Source organism: Myxocyprinus asiaticus, chromosome 23, assembly GCF_019703515.2.
Source record: "Myxocyprinus asiaticus isolate MX2 ecotype Aquarium Trade chromosome 23, UBuf_Myxa_2, whole genome shotgun sequence".
NCBI classification, from domain to species: Eukaryota; Metazoa; Chordata; class Actinopteri; order Cypriniformes; family Catostomidae; genus Myxocyprinus; species Myxocyprinus asiaticus.
In genome coordinates, this window is record NC_059366.1 from 16,292,369 (window position 1) to 16,314,411 (window position 22,043).

At 40.5% G+C, this 22,043-nt stretch overlaps 1 protein-coding gene across 3 annotated transcripts in view; it reads right to left on the minus strand.

Moving 5' to 3' along the window:
* The window catches only part of sema4ga (sema domain, immunoglobulin domain (Ig), transmembrane domain (TM) and short cytoplasmic domain, (semaphorin) 4Ga), a 58,059-nt gene that overhangs the window by 30,253 nt on the left and 5,763 nt on the right, over window positions 1-22,043 (minus strand). For all 3 annotated transcript variants that reach the window (XR_007892676.1, XM_051651008.1, XM_051651009.1), the window contains exon 2: window positions 15,752-16,069. Coding sequence is in view for 2 of the 3 variants with exons in the window: in XM_051651008.1 (XP_051506968.1) it covers window positions 15,752-15,887 (136 nt within the window). In the remaining variant the exon portion in view is untranslated. The remainder of the gene's footprint in view (window positions 1-15,751; window positions 16,070-22,043) is intronic.

The following is a 22,043-nucleotide window of genomic DNA, read 5'->3' on the forward strand; positions in this document are numbered from 1 at the left end:
GTGGAAACGCTGAATAAACAGTGGAGGTTACTGCCACATCGAAATGAGCTCTCGCGGGAGCTGCTATTGTGCTGGAGGGATCCGTGATGCCCGTAGCTGGGGAGCCACTCACCCCTGCTCCCTCCAGAGAAAGGGGGGTAAACTTCCACTGCCTGGGTAGATCTGCTCCTGGCAAGAACCGGCCCCCACCTCCCCTTAGGCAAGCGTAAGGGAACCGGCTGAACAGTCAACGTAAATTTTACTGGTATAAATAAACTTAAAACAACATAGAACATAAAACATAAGATGAACACACATGCAGCGCGGCCGCGTGCGTCTCTCACTCTCTTGAACTGGCGCCTCTGGCTCCCCTTTATCTCACTCTCCCACTGATCAGCTGACTCAGCGCCGGCCACGCCCTCCTCCTCGTCACAGTCAGCTCCAGACACAAGTCGTTCGATGGGAGGGGCCCGTGTAGCAATTCGAGTGGGCGAACCCCACGGGTGTGGGGCCCGGCTGCCGCTGGAGCAGGCGAGCATGTCCTGCGATCAAATGGGCCCTCACTGCATTCGAACGGTGGAGTCTTCACAGCACATCAGACGGGAGAGCAATACACATAAACATGAGTTGACTCACATGGTGTCCGAACGGGAGGACCCCAAATGTACTTAAATGGGAGGGCCTTCAAGGCGATTCTAATGGGAGGGCTATCCTAGCAGCATCCGGATGGGATGGCCCTCATAGCGTGCAGGAGGGCCTTTGCAGCAATTTGAATGCGATGGCTCCAGGTTTAGCTGGGGAGATACTCGCAGTGTCCAAACAGGAGGACCCTCATCGCATATGAGCAGGGCTGAACAAGCACCCCCCCCACTGGCTATGTGTGGGCTGGGACCCTAAAACTTCATCGAGTTTTTCTTTTGAGAGATGGACTTGCTGATTAGAGCTCAATGCGCCTTCTTTATGTGGAGTTGGTTTCTACGGGTGTAGCTGTGGTATGCATGGGATGTCCAGCGGACCAGTGAATGGATTTGCTGCTCGGGTAGACCTTTTTGGGCTGCAGTGGTTGCGGCACTTATACGAAACGAGTGGCTTGATTATGAGTTTGGGATGTCGGATTAGAGAAGGACAAATTTTAGGTGTTTTTGAAACCAAAATCTCAAAACTGCCTGGTTAATATCATCTGCGAAGAGCAGGTCGTGAGGGGATTTGACTTGGGACCCTGTGTAAGGCAGGTAGTGTGACTGAAAAGACTGAACGGGAGTCGGCAGACTGAAAATGTAAATTGAATGACATCTTTTGTATTGGTCTGCTTTGCTTTGATGTAATATCTGATGGTTTCGTTATCTAGGATGTGTAAATATGAAATTGTGGGATGATTTCTGGGGTCAATCTTTGCGGATGTGGTAAATAGTGAGCAGCAGAGAAAACTAAAAAAGGGAGAATAAATATGTTGTCAAGGTTTTTGGTTGTGTTTGCTGAAATATAGCCTGTATGGAGTGTGATTAGGCAACTTGATGGAGATGTTTGATAGGGTAGTTTATGGGAATGTCAGTTCTGAACAGGGAGGTACTGGGGTTGGTGTCGGGTTCACTTCTGGAACCAAGGTTCTGAATCTTTGCTAATATTTGAGTGCGAAGGTGATTGGAGACTGGTGGAGGTTCCGTAGCGGCAGCGTTTGGGGAATAGTGAGCAGCATGGCTGTTTGGAGTGTAAATGTGGGTGGGCCGAGCTGGAACAGGTGTGGAATTTGGAACCGAAGTCAGTTGCGGAGGCAGCCTCACACTAGGATTGGTTCCGAAATGAGGAAAGTTAGTATAATAGTCAAAAGGAGGGTATGGTGTGGGGAGAATGTGCATGATGCGTAAATCTCCGGCAGAGGTAGCCTCACACAGGGTTCTGCTCCGGTAGCCCATGGATAGGGAGGAAAAGAGAGAAAGTTGGAAGAAAGTGCAGGGCACACAGAATCAGAAGAGGCATTTAGAGGAGCTGTCATGGAGGAGTAGGGAGGATGGCAGATATGAGCTGGTTGTGTATTGGGAGGATGAGGTAAGCTTGCTGAAGGTTTGGCTGTTGGAAGTAGATTTACGATAGGAGGTTGGGGATGGAGAGCAGAAGGAGGCGGGAACTATGCGGGGGCTGGGATAGTAACGTGCTCTGCGGTTGGAGAGATTTCACCAGTGCCAAGCCGCTATGTTTGCCCGGGGAGAAACATTAGTTACAGTGGTACTGGTTGGTTGAGAAGGAATGAGGATTGCAGGTGTTTCTGAGGTTTCTTGGGTAGGGTACCAGATGGGCAGCAGCATGGGGAGAAGGAGAGATGATCCCGGACTTGTCAAGCTGTTATGGAGAGTCGGGTACAGTTGAGAATTCCTAGTCTGACGTGAAGAGTTCAAGTTCGAGGGACATCTTCGAGGTAAGCAACTGTTTATATCTGCTTACTCTGGCGATGTGGTTGGTCAGATTAAACAAACAAGCTCCTCCCAAACAGTGCGTTCCACTGCGTGGCGGCCGTGCACGCAAGGAACCGAGCTTAGGTTCACAAATGTTGATCTGTTTACTCAGTGTTTGAGAAAACAGCACAAGATGGTGCAGAGTATGGCAGCCGTGTCACAAGCTCCAAACCAACGCAGCAGTTTTTTGTTGGTTTTGCAACTTATTCTTATGTTTTTTGTTCTGGATGTCATGTGTCTTTTTGCCTACAACAGCCAAACACTTTTGGATAATGGTTCATCTGTCGCTCATCACAAACCAGACTTTGAATACATCAACGCCGACACTGCGCTTACAAACACGGCATCAGAGCCCTTTGTCTGGAACACCCGACCGTGACATCAAAAGCAGAAAAGGGGAAGGAGAGCCGGCATCCTCGTCAGACTGAGACACCATGTTAGCTGGCCCCCGCTCCCCAGCATTTTACTGGCGAATATTCAGTCACTGGACAACAAACTTTGCGAGCTAAGGGTGCAAATCTCCTTCCAAAGAGAGATGCGGAACTGCTGCATTATCTGCCTCACAGAGACCGGGACACAGGATGTCGGCGGAGGTTCCAGACTCAACTATCAAGCCCACGGGGTTCTCCGTGCACTGCGTGGACAAAGCTAAAGACCTTTCAGTGAAAAGCAGTGGAGGAGGTGTATGTTTCATGATCAACAACACTTGGTGTGACCAAAGGAATGTGCACTCTATGAAGTCCATTTGCTCCCCTGATCTGGAATACCTCATGCTACTGTGTTGACCATTCTGGCTACCGAGGGAATTCATATTTGTTATTATTACAGCTGTGTACATTCCCCCACAAGCCAACACAGACCAGGCACTCAAGGAACTGTATGGGGACATAAGCAGACAGGAAACCATGCACCCTGAGGTCGTGTTTATTGTTGCAGAGGATTTCAACAAAGCCAATTTAAGGACAATAACACCAAGATACTTTCAGCATGTTACATGCAACACGCGAGGAGAATGGGTTTTGGACCACTGTTACTATCCCTTCCAGAATGGTTACAAATCCCTCCCCCACCCACCATTCTGCAAATCAGACCACTCTTCCATTCTGCTTCTGCCCGCTTACAGGCAGAAACTGAAACAGGAAGCACCAGCCCTCAGAACGATCTAGTGTAGGTCGCACCAATCAGATTCTATGCGACAGGACTGTTTTGATCATGTGGACTGGGAGATGTTCCGGTTTCTGTAATATGTTTCATCAGGAAGTGCATAGAAGATGTGGTGCCAACCAAACAATACAGATCTACCCCAACAGAAAACTGTGGATTAACGATGATGTCCGTGCAGCACTAAATGCAAGGACCTCCGCTTTTATTCCAGGAACAAGCAGGAGCAAAAATAAGTCAGTTATTCCTCTGTAAAACCATCAGAGCAGAAAAAGGTTAGTACAGGGACAAAGTGGAGTTACAGTTTAACACCAGCGACACCAGGAGCTTGTGGCAGGGAATCAATAATATCACGGACACTCCCAAAAAAACACCACTGCCTCTCTTCCAGACGATCTTAACACCTTCTACACTCACTTTGAGGTGAACAACACCACCCTCGTGGAGAGAGCTCCCACAGCTGACACAGCAGAGGATAGTTCACTTACTGTCTCTGTAGCAGATGTAACCCGATCTTTCAAACGGGTGAACATTCACAAGGCTGCGGGTCCAGACGGCATCCCAGGTCACGTCCTCAGAGCATGCGCGGGCCAACTAGCAGGTGTTTTCATGGACATTTTCAACCTCTCCTTGTCTACAGTTCCCACATGCTTCAAAACTTCCACCATTGTGCCTGTACTGAAGCAAACTAAAATCACCTGGTTAAATGACTGGCATCCTGTTGCTCTGACTCCCGTAATCAGCAAATGCTTTAAGAGACTGGTCAGAGATCACATTTGCTCTTTGCTGCCTGCCTCTCTGGATCCACTACAGTTTGCTTAACCTGGCAACTGCTACACTGAATTGTGCTTCACTCTACACACATTAAGCTCTGGGCTCTGGGCTTGAACAGCTTGCTGTGCAGCTGGATCCTGGACTTCCTGTCAGGCAGACACCAGGTGGTCAGAATGGGCAGTGATATCTCTACTCCACTGAACCTCAACACTGGAGCTCCACAGGGCTGCGTTCTCAGCCCACTCCTGTACTCTCTTTACACCCATGACTTCATGGCCACACACAGCTTCAACATCATCTTCAAGTTTGCAGATGACACAATGGTGGTAGGCCTGATCACAGATGACGACGAGACAGCCTACAGAGAAGTGGTGCGTTCCCTAACACGCTGGTGTCAGGAGAACAACCTCTCTCTCAACATCATCAAGACCAAGGAGCTTGTGGTGGACTTTAGGAGACTGGACAAAGAACACAGCCCCATCACTATCGACAGAACACCGGTGGAGAGGGTCACATCTCTGACGACTTCACATGGTCCATCCACACAGAGGTCATAGTGAAGAAGGCACACCAGCAGCTCTTCTTCCTGAGACGACTGAGGAAGTTTGGGATGAGTCACAACATCCTCAGATCATTCTACACATGCACTCTGGACAGCCTTCTGACTGGCTGCATCACCGTCTGGTATGGAAACAGTACTGCTCTCAACCACAAAGCACTGCAGAGGGTAGTACGAACATCCCAGCACATCATTGGAGGTGAACTTCCTTCCCTCCAGTACATCTATACCAGACGATGTGTAAGGAAAGCACGGAGGATCAACAGAGACTCCAGCTATCCAAGCCATGGGCTGCTCTCATTGCTACCATCTGGCAGACGGTACCGCAGCATCAGAGCCCACACCAGCAGGCTGCGGGACAGCTTTTTCCCTCAGACAATCAGACTGCTGAACTGCTTACAACTCCATACTCTAGGACATTAACACTAATTTCACTGGATTGCACTGGACTCAATATGTATATATATATCACATCTATCATTATTAATATCTACCCCTTCACACACATCTGAGAATTAATGGCAACACAATACTATATGCCACACATCACTGCATGTTATGTATACTATGTATACTGTGCTTGTATACTGTGCTTAATTCAATTCAGTGAAATTGCCTCTAACTGTTCAGTTTGTATATTATGTAATGTGTATTGTGTAACATGCAAACTGTGTAAACATCTGTGTATTGTTAATATGTATAGGAGCGTACTTACACTCATTGTATTTACATATATGGCTGCAATGTCTGGACCACACACATAAGCTTTTCACACATCATTTCACTTGTGTAATGGCATAGTGTATGGGGTCTGATTATATCCATTAAGTTAGATTATGCTCTCGTGTTTCATTGGTCACACCTATCACATGGCAAAACACAAAGCATTTCTTGATTTCATATGTTTACATCCGCATTCTCCTTAAACTGTAAGTATCATCATTGCTACATGTCTTCTAACACCTAGCATAAGGCATTGCTCATTAAATATCTGTATTTCATTAACAGCACAATGCAGATACAGGAAATTATCAAATCATATCAAGTTATTATTTCCATATCCAGCTATGTCACATTTAATTTTATGAGCATCTTCTGGCATCATTACAGTGTAGAGATTCGTAATACTATGGGTTACTGGAACTATTCATTATTTAATTAGTGATAGGACCATGAAGCTTTCTAAACAATGGTGCCTTTCTACAGAAAAGCATGCTGGCAGCTCAAATGTGCCATCCAGGCTGCACAACAGCGGCTTGTCTTCTGCTATCGGCTCAGTACATCTCCTAAGCAGTGCAAATGTGCTGTCTAGGTGCCGCAACTGTGGCATGTCTTTTGGGCCATGCTTTCAAGCATCCCATGACACCACAAATGCAGTTTATATAAAATAATTGTAATTCCCTTCACAGGGTAAAGAATTGTTTATCTTTGCAAAGGTATTGCACAAATAAAGCTTAGGGCTCAAACGCAGAACGCTGTCAAATGCAAAATGTTGTCCAAACGCAAAATGTTGCTTTTCTTTTGCAAAGGTATTGCACAAACAACGTCGCCCTTATGTAGGGCTCAAACACAAAACGTCTTTTGTCCTCCTGCAGGGGTACTGCACAAACGACGTCGCCCTTATCATAGGGCTCAATCGAAAAAGTTGTTTGTCCTTTTTCTAGGGTTTTGCACAGATGACATCACCCTTATCATAGGGCTGTAAATGTAAATGTTGTTTTGTACTTTTGCAGGGGCATTGCACAATCATGCCTGCCTTTTCGCAAGGGCTCAATCACAAGCAAGGGCTAATTCACAAGCATTGTTTACCCTTCTGCAAAGATATGGCACAAACAAGGCTCACCATTCACAGGGGCTGTACAATTCTCATAAGCTAGCCTACCCTTCTGCAGGGTATGGCACAATAGTAGGATGTTGTACAGCCATATAAAGGTTTATGTTGCATCAATGATTTATATTTCTTTTTCTTTCAGATTTGTCCCTCACCTTCTGAAGAACTGGTTGTTGTCCTGAGTCTAATTATTTGGTTTTGTCTTTTTTTTTAGGGGCATTGGATAAAATTAGATTCAAATTACTTTTGGGGTAAGCTCTGCTCCCCTGCCATCATCGCCTCCGGCAGGATCTGATGGTTCAAGCAGCCTAAAAGCGCTGAACCGTAGGACGGGGCTTATGCCAAATGATATAAGTATCTTTTCATTTGTATTAATTCCAAAAATCTCAAGTCCTTCTGATAGAAATGTAAGCATAAGTGTAGTTCTAGCAGGAAAATCTCTGGAATAATTCTATCAAGCATCTCATCCAATCACAATACAGCTTCCGCTTTGTAAGCCTGCAAGCTGACTCTCATTGTTTGCATACTTCCGTGTTTTCACCCACCATCCCACCCCATCTCCACCAGTTTAGGTCCCATCCTGGGCAGGAGTAAGCTCCTCTCCCCTGCCGTCATCGCCTCCGGCAGGATCTGACAGTTCAAGCAGCATCTGAGCGCTGAAATGTAGGACGAGGCTTACACCAAATAATATAATTATCTTTTTGTACTAATTAATTCCAAAAATCTCGAGTCTTTCTGATACAATTACTTTAGTATGTCAAATCCATTTTGATTGTCGGATCCATTTTGTAGTTAATCGTGATTGCTTTGAAGTTAAATTGGATCCAGTGTGAGAAGTACACTGTATGTTCTTGATATGCGGACACCAGATGTCTAAAAAAAAGGAATTTGCAATTTAACTGGTGGTTTTCAAGTTTACGATATGTATTAAAGTGAGCAATTATTCAAAAGTACAGCATGTAGGCTACTCCAAGTTTACAAGACAATCAGCACTACTTTAGTTCCTTAAGAGTAGGAGGTAGAATGCCCTTTTAACACAAAGGTAAGCGTATACAAGCAAAGACAAATCCACATACAAATTCCTTGTTTGCACAATAGTGTGTTGTGTATCGAACTAACTGTGATAATGTATTCATGACGCATTCTATGTGTCTACAGCAAAAATATGTCTCCAATAGTATGCGTGTAGCAGTGTGTGGCAGGATTGCATGAAGGGACAGGACAGGTTATGCTGCACAGCTAGATTTGGCTAAGAACCCAGGGCATTAAAATGAGAGCAGAACTGACCAACAAAGCCATGGATAGACAGAGGGGAGTCAGCTACATGGAAAGCATAAGAGAGACATATGGAAGGAGGGAGAGAGAGAGAGAAAAGAAGAGAGGATAATTAAGGTGCTCTCTGACTCCCTGCTGACACAGTGCTGGGTTGCACAAACGTGAAATCTTTACATTTGCTTCATGCCTCCTGTTCACAACATTCTCTCTCTCTTTCTCTCTCTCTCTAACACACACACAGATGCTCACTACATTTGATTAAACCTATCTTGAATGCCTAAGCAGTCCTATTCATTCATTCATTCATTCATTCATTCAAGTTGATGGTGGTAGGAATAGTGAGGGTTTGCTAACCTATACCAGTCTGATGATATTTTCTGAACAACTTTATAACTGCAGGGAACTTACATATCATCTCTCAACATCTAGCAAATAATAAAAAGCATATTTCATCTTTTTTTAATCAAATACATTCAAATCAGCCTTTTGACCAACACATACAAGTATAAACACAGGTGGCTCTGAGACGCTTTCAAAACTTTGTTTGTTTGAGAATCCTGAGTCCCAACCAGCTTGACACAGCAAAATTGACTCAACCAATGGTGTAATTTTGGAACAGGACAATCTGTTTGACCAATGGTAGATGGGCTGAGTGTTAAAAAATAACTTGTTTGAAAACAGTCGCTATTTTTGCAATTCTGTTTGGTGCTGCTATTGTCAATTAAATCACACACTTCACTTTAAAAATCCAACCACTGAAAAACCTATATCAGTCGATCATTAATCTGAATATTCAGAGTGATATGTTCCACCCCCATACAGAAATTTGATATATGGCAATATATGCAAAACACATATATGAAACATGGTTTTCACTGATATAAAAAGTTACATACTAGTACATTTTTGCAACATAAAGTATATATTCCCAAATACTAGTGGAATTTAAATATGTACATATATGATGACAAATACATGAACTATTATTGTGTATATGCTGTATATTTATTCATATATGGCCATAAATCACATTTCTGTATGGGCCTGGATGTCTTTGGTGGTTACGGCCCTGCTACAGAGACAAAGTTCAAAACTCTGTACTTGCCGAACAGTTACAGAATAATCAAATAACAATAAGTGGGCAAGAGACCTGAAGAACAATTTTTAATTTCTTGAACCTTAAGACAAGCCTTGAGACTAATCCTCTGGCTGAAAGTTAAATAGCAGAACGATCCACTCTGTACTCTCTTCCAATTGCTGTCATCTCTCCTCTTAATATCTATACAAGCCACCCCAGGGCCAACAGAATGTGAATGGAACAAATCCACTCAGACATTGAGTATCAGATCACAGTGAGTTCCCACAGTCCTCCAGCAATTATTCTGCTGTGACCTGCACTCTGCAGTGGGCATTGTTAGTTCAGAGAAACACAGCAGCAATCTCAAGCCCAGCAGAGTTTGCACAGATTATTAGAGCACCCACGAATACTCAGTATACACACACATTCACAAACATATTCCCAAGCAGACAAGCACACGTGGTCATTTACACAACACACACTTTATCTACATTCTTCTTGTTGAAAAGACCAGCTTAGACCACCATGAATTCTAGCTAGTGGACCACCATAGTTATCCTGATCACCAGTAAAGATTTATGGTCAACCTTCTGTAGTCTTTTGGGTGAAACTGGTTTACCAAGGAAGTCTTGTTGGCTTGGGTAGTTAAACATAGATTTTAGGCAGAATGATGGATTTGGAGCAACATGAGGGTGAGTAAATGAAGACTTTTTGATGAATTTTCATTTAAGGTTGAAGTACCCTTTTAAGAAGCCCAGTGGAGACACCAGCATCCCATGCTAGAGGACCATGTCAAATGTAGGCTGAACTTTGCCGCTGGGCACCAGATTCAACTCAACCATTATCTAAACAGCAGTTAAAAATGGTCAACAAATTACAAGCCAAGGTTATTCAAACAGAACTGGGGTTAAATGAGCACAGCACAGAGACCTTCACAATATTCCGGCTTTGGATGGAGCAGAGGATCTTTGTACTTCAAACTAATGTCAAGAGATGTATAAAAATGGCTCCGACCCGGCATGAAGCAACGGCCATCCCAACCAGACCAGCAACCTGAATGACAGCAGTTTGCAGCCCTGCTATTAAACAGACACAAACCACATGACCTGGGCGTGCTTGTCATTCTCAGGCACATGGGAGTATAGCTCTCTGAACTAGGCACGCTATTATTTCCCAAAACCGGAATAACTTGTTTTCCTAATTGCTCAAATGGAACTTCTCAGGATTTCAAAGCTGCACAAACGTGTGTCTTTTCAACATGGTCATGGAATCTTAAAAGGAACTGACAGAGGTCAATAAAATGGTACACAGGCAGACAATGAGTTTATTAAATGGGAAGGAGTTATGGCTTCAGCGTCCATGACATTCTACCAACAGAAAGTTTGGGATTATCAACGCAGCTCCACTTATAAAAAAGTGCCATGGTTGTGGAATGTTTTTTGGACATGGTGAGATGCTAATCCATTGTATTGTTTGAAGAACCTTGGAGTACATGTAAATAACATGGTATTTGAATATGGTAATCATTCTGTACCACTGTATATACCAAAGTATCACTGTATTACTGTCTGACACATAACTGTACCATGCTACCACCACAGTACTTTTTATAAGGGTCTTATGTCTAATTATTCAGGCTTCTAGAAATACAAATGGGTCAAGCATTATTCATTATTAAAATGGTAAAAATGGTAAAAAAGAAAAAAAAACAATACGTAAGCATTCAATATAGCAATGAAACCACTGACCCTCAGTACAAAGCCAACTGATGTGCACTCCTGCCTCCATTATCACAGATTCCTGTATTTCATTCATAACAAGTCGCATTGTGGAGTAACAATAAAGCAATAGAGAACAATACCTTCATTTCCTGTTCTCTGGCTAAAATATAATCCAAGCATTGTGACAGGTAAGGTGAGGCAGCAGCCCACCAAAATGACTCACCCACTTCATGAAAAGCCAACCGAGTGTAGCATATTTTATTTGTCATCCCCTGCCATGACACCATGAATACAAGGTTTTTTGTAAGCAACTCTGCACTGCAAAAACTAATTTTCTTCATTAGTATTTTGGTCCAAAATATATCTAAACATCTTAAAAACAAGAAGCATTTACTTGCTAGCAAAATACCATATTAAGATATATAGCCTTGTATTTGAAGAAATCAATATGTAGTGAGATTTGTGCATGAGAGAAGCTCGTTAACAGAAGCTTGCATGTTCACACCAGAACAAACATTGTTTTCAGTGCTAACAGTGCAAGTTAAATACGTGCCACTGTGAACAATCTGCTCTCATGCACTCATGAACGCTCAACAGACATCTAGATTTTCACTGAAAAAGATTTAAATTGCAGGTTTTTCACCAAAACCTATTGTATGCCTTTAGAAGGCTTGAAATATGACATTGCATGGAATACTTTTATGAGGTATTTGGGCAAGTATTCAATAAAACACCTCCTTATGTATTCTGGATAAAGGAGCACTTACACTAGGCTTTGAGTGCTCAAATTTTTTTTGGACAATGCAATGGACCAGGAGAGGATGTCACATGGGAGAGCTTCTGGTCTGATAAAATAACACTTAAAAAAAAAATAATAATAATATTATATTAAAAGTGTTAAAATATGCCCTCTACTCAATTTCCAGCAGCAGTAAAAACACGCAGCTTTGAAATACGCATTCTTTGAATTGAGCCAAGTGGTCAGTGTGTGACACAACGTAATATGAAATTTCTTTGCATGAGCTTGCGCTTCCGATCTCCCGCATTCGGATGTGTTTGAATGGGAGTGAATGTAGCGTGAAGTGTAGTGTGACCGCCCCTTAAGAAAGAAAGTTATATGGGTTTGGAATGACATTATGTTGATTAAATTATAACAGAATTTTCATTTTTTGATGAATGATTCCTTTAATGTCATTTTTCATTTTGCTTCTTAAGTATATGTATCTTGTTTTAAGGATGTTTAGATATTTTTACTGGAAAACAAGACAAAAATACAGAGTAAGAAAAGTATTTTCTTTATTTAAAAAAAAAAAAATACCATGTGATTAGCCCATTAAAAAAAAAAAAAAAAAAAAAAAAATGTAACATAAATTGAACATTCACATGTAAATAAACAGCAAAATGACAACCATCCCCACAGACCTGTCCAACTGACATCACAGTCATTTAACCGAGACACTCCCCTTCTATCTGCACACACCCCTCACTGAAATTAATAGACAGGCGTTTGAACTGAAAATCTGCCACAGCTAATTAGTTAATCAATATGAGATCCACAACATGATTTGGGTTGTCTTCCCAGGGGCCTTGTGAAAGAGAGAGACAGACAGACTGTGTATTTACTAAATAAATGAGTGGAGGTCTTCTGAGAATCACTGGAACACAGTGTTCACTGTCAAGTTTCACCCAGTCACTTCATGTAGTTTTTCAGCAGTGTGAGCTTTCATATTTGACAGAACCATAATGAGTGTGTTCAAACTGACTTTGAGGAGTACAATACATACAGTGCAATCATAATTTACACTCTTCTCCCTAGTAGCTTGTCACTATCTCAGCTCTAAAGGTCATCATGTCTCTTAGGGTTTGCTAGGGAATAAAGTTCAGGGCTCTCTGAACTTATCAATAGTTAACCAGCTATAAAGAAAGGTGATCGTAGGTGGTGGATGCTGACTCATCCTGCAATTTAAACTCTTGGGATTGTTAAAACACAATTGTCCAGATCAACAAAAATATTAATGGGTGCTCATAAGTGAGTATAGAATAATTTTGTGTCTGTTGTCAAAGACAATGATTTTCAAGCCAGATGCTACAAGCGTGTAAACATCTTTTGACAACTTAACCAAATCTCAAAATAAACCCAGAGAGGCTGATAAAATCTTGTATAATCTATTAATCTAACCCAGCTATGTAAGAAATCAGTTGCCAGCGACAAAGATCAGTTTAGTGGTAATTATACAAAATTAATTCTGATTGGGCAAAGGCCACTTAACAGCTAATTGACTGCTGTCCCTTGCAGCAAGTTTCTCACACTGGGATAGTCTCACGACTCATGTAGCACTCTGTGAACTCTTTCATCTCACATAATACAATAATTTCAATTCAAATAACTTTTTCATGTTCATTTATTTATTTATTTGGGATGTAGCTGTATAATAAGTGGGATAATATGCAGTCATCCTGTCATTCCCACAAAATAAACCTCTTCAGGATGATACAACATTTTTCTGGGTTCTGATCACCCAGTCAGGGTTTATTATGTGATGTCTGGCTGGCTGTACATTATTCTATACATATTTGAACAAAAAATGCCTGTATGTGTGTGTTTTAGTTGTCGGTAAATAATCAATAAATCAGAGAAGTCTGACATATGGTTCCTGTTGGAGGAACAAAACAACAATTAGTTTTTTACTGAAGTAATTTCCCACTGTAAGAAACCTCTGCACTAGGATGCATCTTCATGTATACCTTTTCCATCACTCTCTCACCTTTCCTTTACTACACCCTTAATTTTTTACACTTCTTGTCTCTTTGAATATGATTATGCATCATATTCAAAATCTTCTGAAGGTATACAATTGGTTTTGGTGAGAAACAACCAGCAATTTGAGTCATTTTGCAGTGGAAATCTTGACGTCCATTGGTCATTCATGAAAGAAGCTCATTCACAGTGCCTCACATGTTCAAATGTGAATTTGTATTGTTTTTAGCACTAAACAACACAAGTTCTCTTGTTCTATTCCTTTAACAGTGGCCTATATGTAGGTAAAGTTAATCAAATCAGTGAAATAATTTTTTTTTTTATTATTTTTTTTATTAAACTTAACCAAAACTGTGGTTACTGTGGTTACTGTGTCTGATATCACCATGCAGGGACACAGATGAGAAGCACAAACATCTGAAGCTCTTTTAATACAGGTAACTCACTGAAGTAACAGAGAATTCTGCTTGAAATGTTGCATTTGTGCTTAGATTAAATTTCAGATGCATCTAGGAGAAAAAGCGTGCCGTTTTTCACGCTTTCTTTGTCTTTTCTGACTTTGTTGCACTTTAATGTCACGCAGTAACACACTGACATAGTGATTGATGCATGTCGTCATGAAATCAGAGACCCTCCCCTTGAAATCCAAACACAAGTGGTCACAGGAGGTGCATTTAAGCGACCAGGTGTCTCGCCTGACAACATGTGATCGGTTCACCCGAGACGCATCTTAATACCAGGTGTAAACGGGGTCATTATTTCATGCAAACTATGTTGGGGAGACAAGCCCTTGTCCACAGCAAAAAATATCACTTCTAAAATATTTTTAAAAGAGACTTTTATACACTTTCCAAAAACTTAGTAACAATGTCCAACACTGTTTGTGACTATTATTCTGCATTGAAATTCTGCTCTCCTAACACTCCTACTCTAGGTCTCTAAACTGGGGAAAAGCAGGACAAGTCTTGGAGACTGAACCTGTTGTTCTCAGTGTTTTTTAACTATACACAGGCCTCAGGCCTCTTAGCCATCTGACCTCTGTAACACTACGTAGTACTGTAGATAAAGGAAACCTTGGGTTGGCTTATTGTGCCTTCTCTCCAGCATTTCTGCTTCACAGATGTTTGAGAAAGTTGTTTTTATTGTTCAAAAGTGAGGAGAGATACAAAATTCAAGCTGGCAAGCACCAAATCATAAACAACTTTGATAGAGCACTGCTCACATCTGAATGATTAAGTACAGAGTCATAAACAGTCCGTGAACCCACCCCCACTCACTTAACCAAAGAGCAGCTTCTCTGCATCTGCAATGTGGCTCTTTATCTTTACTTGAAAATTAACCCTTAAAGAACACATAAAATGGCTTGATGAGCACAGACTTCTTTCCTGTGTTAACATATTACCTTTTGAAACAGGATGTTGGGGCGGGACATATTGAAGCCTGAAGTTCCGTCACAGCCATGAACCATGATTTGCTCTTTGCTATTGCTAATTGGATGCAGATGGTGTTTGGGAAAGGGACAATCTCATTTTAGAGATCATGCTATTGGACAAAAATGTGTATATGCCTATGACAGCAAGATCTGTTTTTCCAAAAGAGAAAGAATTGATTCACTGCTCTCCCCGCTCTGTCCATGTATGGCTGTCCAGTTTGCCCCGAACAGAACTATACCGCCACAGCCAATACCAACAGATTGCTTGAAATTGTATAAGTCAATTAAAGTATTCATTTGACGAAAATGATTCTAATTGAACTGAACATTTTAAACATGTATATCTGCTTAAAGTAAATTTTGTCAACTTTTAGGAGTACACTAGCATAAAAATGGCCTCAAACCTAACAGAAATGTACTGAATGGCAAAAAAATCCATTTTGTATTCATTGGGTCTTTAAGACCCTTACAAATAAGTACTGTGGCAATACCATGGTATTGTTCTTTAACCTGTGTCATGGTACTGAATAATTAGCATATTCATATACCATGGTATTCTATGAAGTACATTGGGGTACAATGAAAATACCATGGAAATACCCTGTTATAGGGACAGGATGACAATATATATACTCCTTCCTGAGAGAGTTCTGTGTTTTTTTTTGTTTGTTTTTTTTTTTTTTACATGAATGAATGAATGAATAGAAGAGCTTAACATTAAAGTTGGTCATACCGTTAGAGAGGACTGTAGTTCTGGGGGTCACATCCAGGTCTAGTGGGGGTCTAAAGGGGTAACCCCACAGAGTGGGCACAATACACAGCAATAGCTGGAAGAGCAGCCATGCGCTGTGGGTCATCATGCTGAACATTAGCAGTGACCAGGAGGGGTGAGTATCACAAGTCCACCCCCCACCCCCCACCCCCCCTCTCAAGGGAGCAGGTCACTCACACCGTCTCCCTTGTGACCCTCTCGCAGGAATGCCGCTGTTGTACTTTCCTTCACTTAAAAGTAAAATGGTACTCCGTCCTCACTCGCTCAAGTGGTTTCACTCTGAAAACAAGCAAAAAACAAAACAAACAACTGTAAAGACAGGTACAGAAATTACTCATATTTGCTGGGTAATACAGTATAGTGGGAAAAAAGATATTTTTAGCTTTTTGAAAATATTAAATATCTCAACATTTATGTATTTCACTCCGAAATGACTTAAAATGGTGATTTTAGAATGAAGTAAAAATCTAGTTTAAAAAAATTAAGGCATGTTTCCACACTATATTTCATGAACAGTGAAATGAACATAATAAAGAATGATATTCAATCATTTTCATTTAAATGCATCAAAATAACAATGCATTATAAATATTTACTTCACATACTAATACACTTTAATATACATTTTTAAATAAAAACTTTCCCGCAGAGGCTTTAATGAACATTTTTGAGTGATCGTTGGAATTGATTAATTTAAATGGACAGTTTGAAATGATTCATGGAAAAGAATCAAAGTTTACCATCTCACGACATCAAAGCTGATGTAATTTTTGCACCACTAGTGCCACCAAATGGAATTGCAAAAATAAACTTTGTTTTCAAAACAGTTTTCTGAATACCCCCCAAACCCCATATCTGCCGTTGCTCAAACAAAGAGATAGTCCCAGCCCCAACTCACACCATTGTTTGAGTAACGTTGTTGGGGAGGCGGATCGCTCAAAACAAACAGAGCAATTTTCTAAGTGCCACAGAGACAGTGTTTACAGTTTTCAAGAAAATGTACCTATGAATGGCTTAATTTTATTTGTTTCTGCATATTAAGTATGTACACATCATATTAGTACTCCCTTGATACTGCCATTAATTTTCCCTTATTTTAATTTTACAACAGCATCTTTTTTACATTAATACAGTAAAAAAAACAAAAAAAAAAAACAAAAAAAAGATTATGTTACGATAATGAGAATCATCATTAAAAACAACGGGAATAGTAAAAGTCAGTGTTTATACCTGAAAATATGCAGGTTAAAATGTGTGTTCTTAAAACTAATATCACAATGGCATAAATAATTTCAGCATATATTAAATATTATCATATTATGATTTTTTATTTTATTTTATTGTACTGCTTTGGGGCTAAATATGACCAGGACATTTTCTTGACAGGTTTCCTGAGAATCACCCAGTCTAATGGTTAGACTGATGGATGATCAAACAAAGAATGTGCATTGAACAGGCTGTGAATCTGTAGTTTAAACAGGTTCTCAAATAACAAGATTTGACTGCAGTAATCTGTCCAGATCGCCCAAGAAAAACTAACTATCAAGATTCTCGTGTTTGCACAGAACAAAGGAGAGTGGGTGTTTTAAAAGGAAACCCCTGTGGCATTAAAGGGTTACCCTAATAGAAATTAAGTCCTCTTTTCAAAAAGTCTAAATGACACAGCGTGCAAAGATCAAAAGCTTTCGCTGAATGCAGAGCCACGTCCAATGACATCGACCTTACACACCTTTAATCCTGAGCTCTGTCTGAGGTGACTGCATCAAATAATAAGATGGTGATTAATGTATGACAAGTGAATAGTGAGAGCCCTTGTCCAAAAGAGCCAGAACTTCACCTACATATCACAAACTCCACCAGAGCTTACCTACATGCCTATCCTCAACTCTGTCCTCTCTCACCTTCAAGTAGAAAAATCAAGTGGAAAATTCCAATTAAGATGGTAAAAGCACATTGGCTTATTCTGAAAATGCTCTTGATATGTGAGTTCATGAGAATACTGCAAAACTCTGAGCCTTCAGTAGAAATTAGGAGCTGAATAAAGACATATTACCCATGGAAATACTAAACATAGTATCACACACCACTGTAGCAATATCACCTCATGGATGTTAAACAAAAATAATGGGTTAGTGGTTGAAGCCAAAGCACTCTACAATACCATTGTTATTACTTGTTGAAGTACATTATTTTATATATTTACAACAGTCAATTCCAGTCCTCAAATCTGATCGGACGAGAGATGTTCCATGAGCATTGATGGTCTCACACCATCAGCACTCGGACACTTCACTGTGTGTATCACGCCACTTGTGTTCGTGCTGTTCTAAACTAAAGTGTAAGAGCAGTGCAGATGTGTTAAGAGCTATCTGTCTCTTTACATTTAATTTTGTGACATTACATATTTTAGCCAGAAGGTGGAGGCAAAAGACATTTTTGTGTGTAATATGAGCCAGTTTGTGATGTGAAGTGAGTCAGCGTCACTCAGTGTTTATGTTCAACAAACTCCGTGATCGTTAGTATTACTACTACACTACTAAAGTAGTAGGAAATAGCTTTAAATGGCTTTAAACTAACAACTTCAGCATTAAGGCTCAACACAGCTGAGAGACACAACAGACTGATTAATTACACAAACTCAAGGCGCTTACCACTTACCTTAGTTTCCACATTGGAGAGGACAAAATGGCAGAGGACACTGTGGTTTCTATAATGAAAGACTCTTGCGCTACCAAAATGACATTATCTTCAGAAAGCTGACTAACATACTACAGCATCATCAACAGGTGATCGCAAACGCTCCATCTCTCTCTCTCTCTCTCTCTCTCTCTCTCTCTCTCTCTCACACACACACACACACACACCCACACACACATCCTTGCTTCTCCAATAACATGTTAGAAACAGCCCAAGCTGTGATACTAGTAGTTCTAAAGTGATGTTTTTAAGATGCTTGGATGCATCATTTGGTTTGAACCAGCAACGGCAGATTCTGATCCGTCGCATTTTTACATTTACTTGTTCATTGAACTGTTGTATATAAGCAATATCACACTCACAATTGTGCTATATGGCCCTAAGTCAGCACTGCTGTGATTGCCTACGGCACTCAGGCCATATCGCACTCTTGCTCATGTGATATTGCTTAACTAACACACAGAATAATATGTGAAGAGTTGAAAAGGTTTGTTGTTGTGAGGAGGTACATAAAGATTAAGTTAGGTGCTTTATATTTTGCTGACCAATTTGACAGTGGTCTAGGACTTTATACTGATGTCTATCAAATGGATGCTGCATCACAAAAAAGCAAATTTTTCAGCACAGATACCATTAGAAATACTCTATAAATAGCTGCAGAAATTTCTGCAGATTTCTGCATTATTGGAACTCCTGTCATTCATAAAATTATTCAAATCCCCCATCCCTTGCACGTTCGTTATTTAATATTTTGTATAATTATAATTTGATCGTGCTTTCATCTACCAATAAAAGAGTTGTGCTTCTAGCTAATTTTTTTACATATTTTACCATGCCTCATGCCTCATTTATTTAGAATAAAACAACTTTTTTAATGCCACTGGTATGATGTTTTTAAATGTAAAACTTGATACTTGTTTTATTGTTGAATTCTCCATATTCACTTTGTTAACAATTAGAAAAAAATTTCTTATTTATTTTTGTAAAGGGAAATATTTGATTTACAGAGGCATTTTTTACCTATATGAGGACATTTTACTCTAACTATATAAAACATGGTCTATTTATGCCCAATTCATACTTAAGTTAAATAATTTAAGTTCAATAGATTCTCAATATAAACAAAAGTAATAGCTGCAAATAAAGAACAAGATCTCACAAAACAGTAAAGGCTCTGCTAGAATAATTTTATTTCATCATTTATGCCAGTCCCTATTTTAGATTTTACAGCTCTCTACTGTCTTTATCATCACAGTGGATTTTGATGTAATTCCCATTTCGAGTTTTCTAATTGTTGGAAGTATATTCTTCATGATCAGTGATTTCACAGCTGATTTCCAAACTAAAATTTGCTCATATTCAGCAACACTCAAATTAAAGCCAACAATTACAGATAAATGACAGCTTAAAGTTAATATGGTGTTTGCAGAGGCACTAAACTCATCAATGGATATGTCTAGAATAGAATAATATGAAATATATCAAATGTAAGATAACAGATAAAAACAAACAGGTGTAGTCACTAAAGGGGTATTTTTTTGCCCCCACATTATAAATAAATAACTGAGTAATTTTTTATTTATTTTTTACTTTGTGGTATTTTTACCCTGAGACCTGGATCATGTCTGACCCTGACACACACAAACACACACATACACACACACACACAAACACACACTTCTCTCACAGGCACCCTTACTGTCTGTGTCACGATTTGTATAGGCAGGACCCAAAAGCAGAGTGAAACAAAGGATTTATTAATACAAAAATAAACAAAACCAACAAAAATTACCCCATAGGGGGTAACAGGCAAAACAGAAACAAAAGTGCTCTCACAAAACACAAACACCCGAATGGCACAAGCGCATATCGCCAAGACAATAAGGCAACATGCACTCATGCCAACCGACAGACAGGATGAGAAAATGCATGGCAACTCCAACAAAGCAATGCCATGCACTCTCACACTAGACTAAGCCTGAGCGTACATCGTGAGGCAAACACCACGCGATGCATGCAACAGGCGACAAAACGAGACAAGACACCTGTGTGAGAGTTCGGCCACAAATAAAACTGACATCTAAGACAGAAGTGACCCCAACATAATGTGAAGACGGCTCGTGACCCAGACACACAGCGCAAAGCGAGCGCAACGCAAAGCACAAACAATTGACACGAGTGCATGTCTCCAAGATGACATAAAAGCAATGCACTCACACCAATAAAAGACAAGAGTGTCCAGATCCCATAACCAGAACCGAAACCGAACCATGCACCGAAGAGTGCACGGCAGGGAAACCACAACCCGATGCCGTGCGCTCACACAGAGACAAAAAACGAAACACAACACAGACACAGAACAAGAGTGTCAGGTTCCTGTCACCACAAAACCCAGACTGACAAAGTAACAGGATCCTGACAGTCTGATGTGATTTAGGAGGACAGTGGCCGTAACATCCAACCGTTCTCTTTGCTTCCCTCGGTCCATTTCTCTAACGCACTCAGTCCCTGTCTTCTGCAAACACTCCAGACTTCTCCCCCACTCTCAGATAAACACTCTCGTTCTCCCTTTTTCCATTAAACAAGCTTGCACACCAGATGAGCACTGTTTTCTTTTGCCTCTATCTCCTCTTCAGAGACCACATTCCCAGTGGCCTTCTGTTCCTCTGTACTCTCGTTCATTCAAAACCCTCCTCTATTTCACTCCTTTTCACTCTGTAAATCACACACAAAACAAACGTGTTTTGGCCCTCCCCACTGTCTCAAAGTTAACTGCACAGATGTGCTTGAATTCACACCTGTTGTATGGCAAGAATCAACAGTACAGTGTAAGACACCAATGCTGATGAGTTTATCAAATCAGCATCCCTAGCACAGGTTAGGTTACTGAAGCATTGCACAAAAGCATTGCATATAGCGGTAAATTATCCAGATATGAAATTCCTGGATTTCCTTGTGGACTTGACATATGTGTAATGATTCATATCATTACACATTTCTCAAATAATTTTGAGAAATGTAATCACTAAAAGACACTTTAAAAGGTCTATGCAAAAATCAGACATCTCCCTATGGGAATTTTATGTCAACAAATCGTTAGCAGATATTACAGTATGTGGTTTTAAATTTCACTAAAAGTTTCAGGAATCAAATAACTTTTCAACTGAACACACTCACAGAGCTGTGTGGATTAAATATCGTTTGGTCCAAAACTACAATCCAGTTTATCCGTAAGAGGTTAATGCAAGAAATCCATTACAGGATTATAACCACACAATCATTAGTTTTGTATTATTCTGCCAATTCAAAGACACTCACAGGCTACGTTCACACAGTCAGAGTTTGGGATTGACATTGTATTTAAAACAAGTGTGAATCTAAAATTGTCCAGTTCATACAACAGCTAACTAGAGCAGCTTAAATACTGTCTGTATGAACAAATAACTAAAGTCATACCCCTTTCTATTCTTGTGATAATCGTAGAGAATCCCACAAGATACCCACACACAAGAGACAAGCATGTGTGCAGCCAAACTGACATGCTGCTTCCAAATGT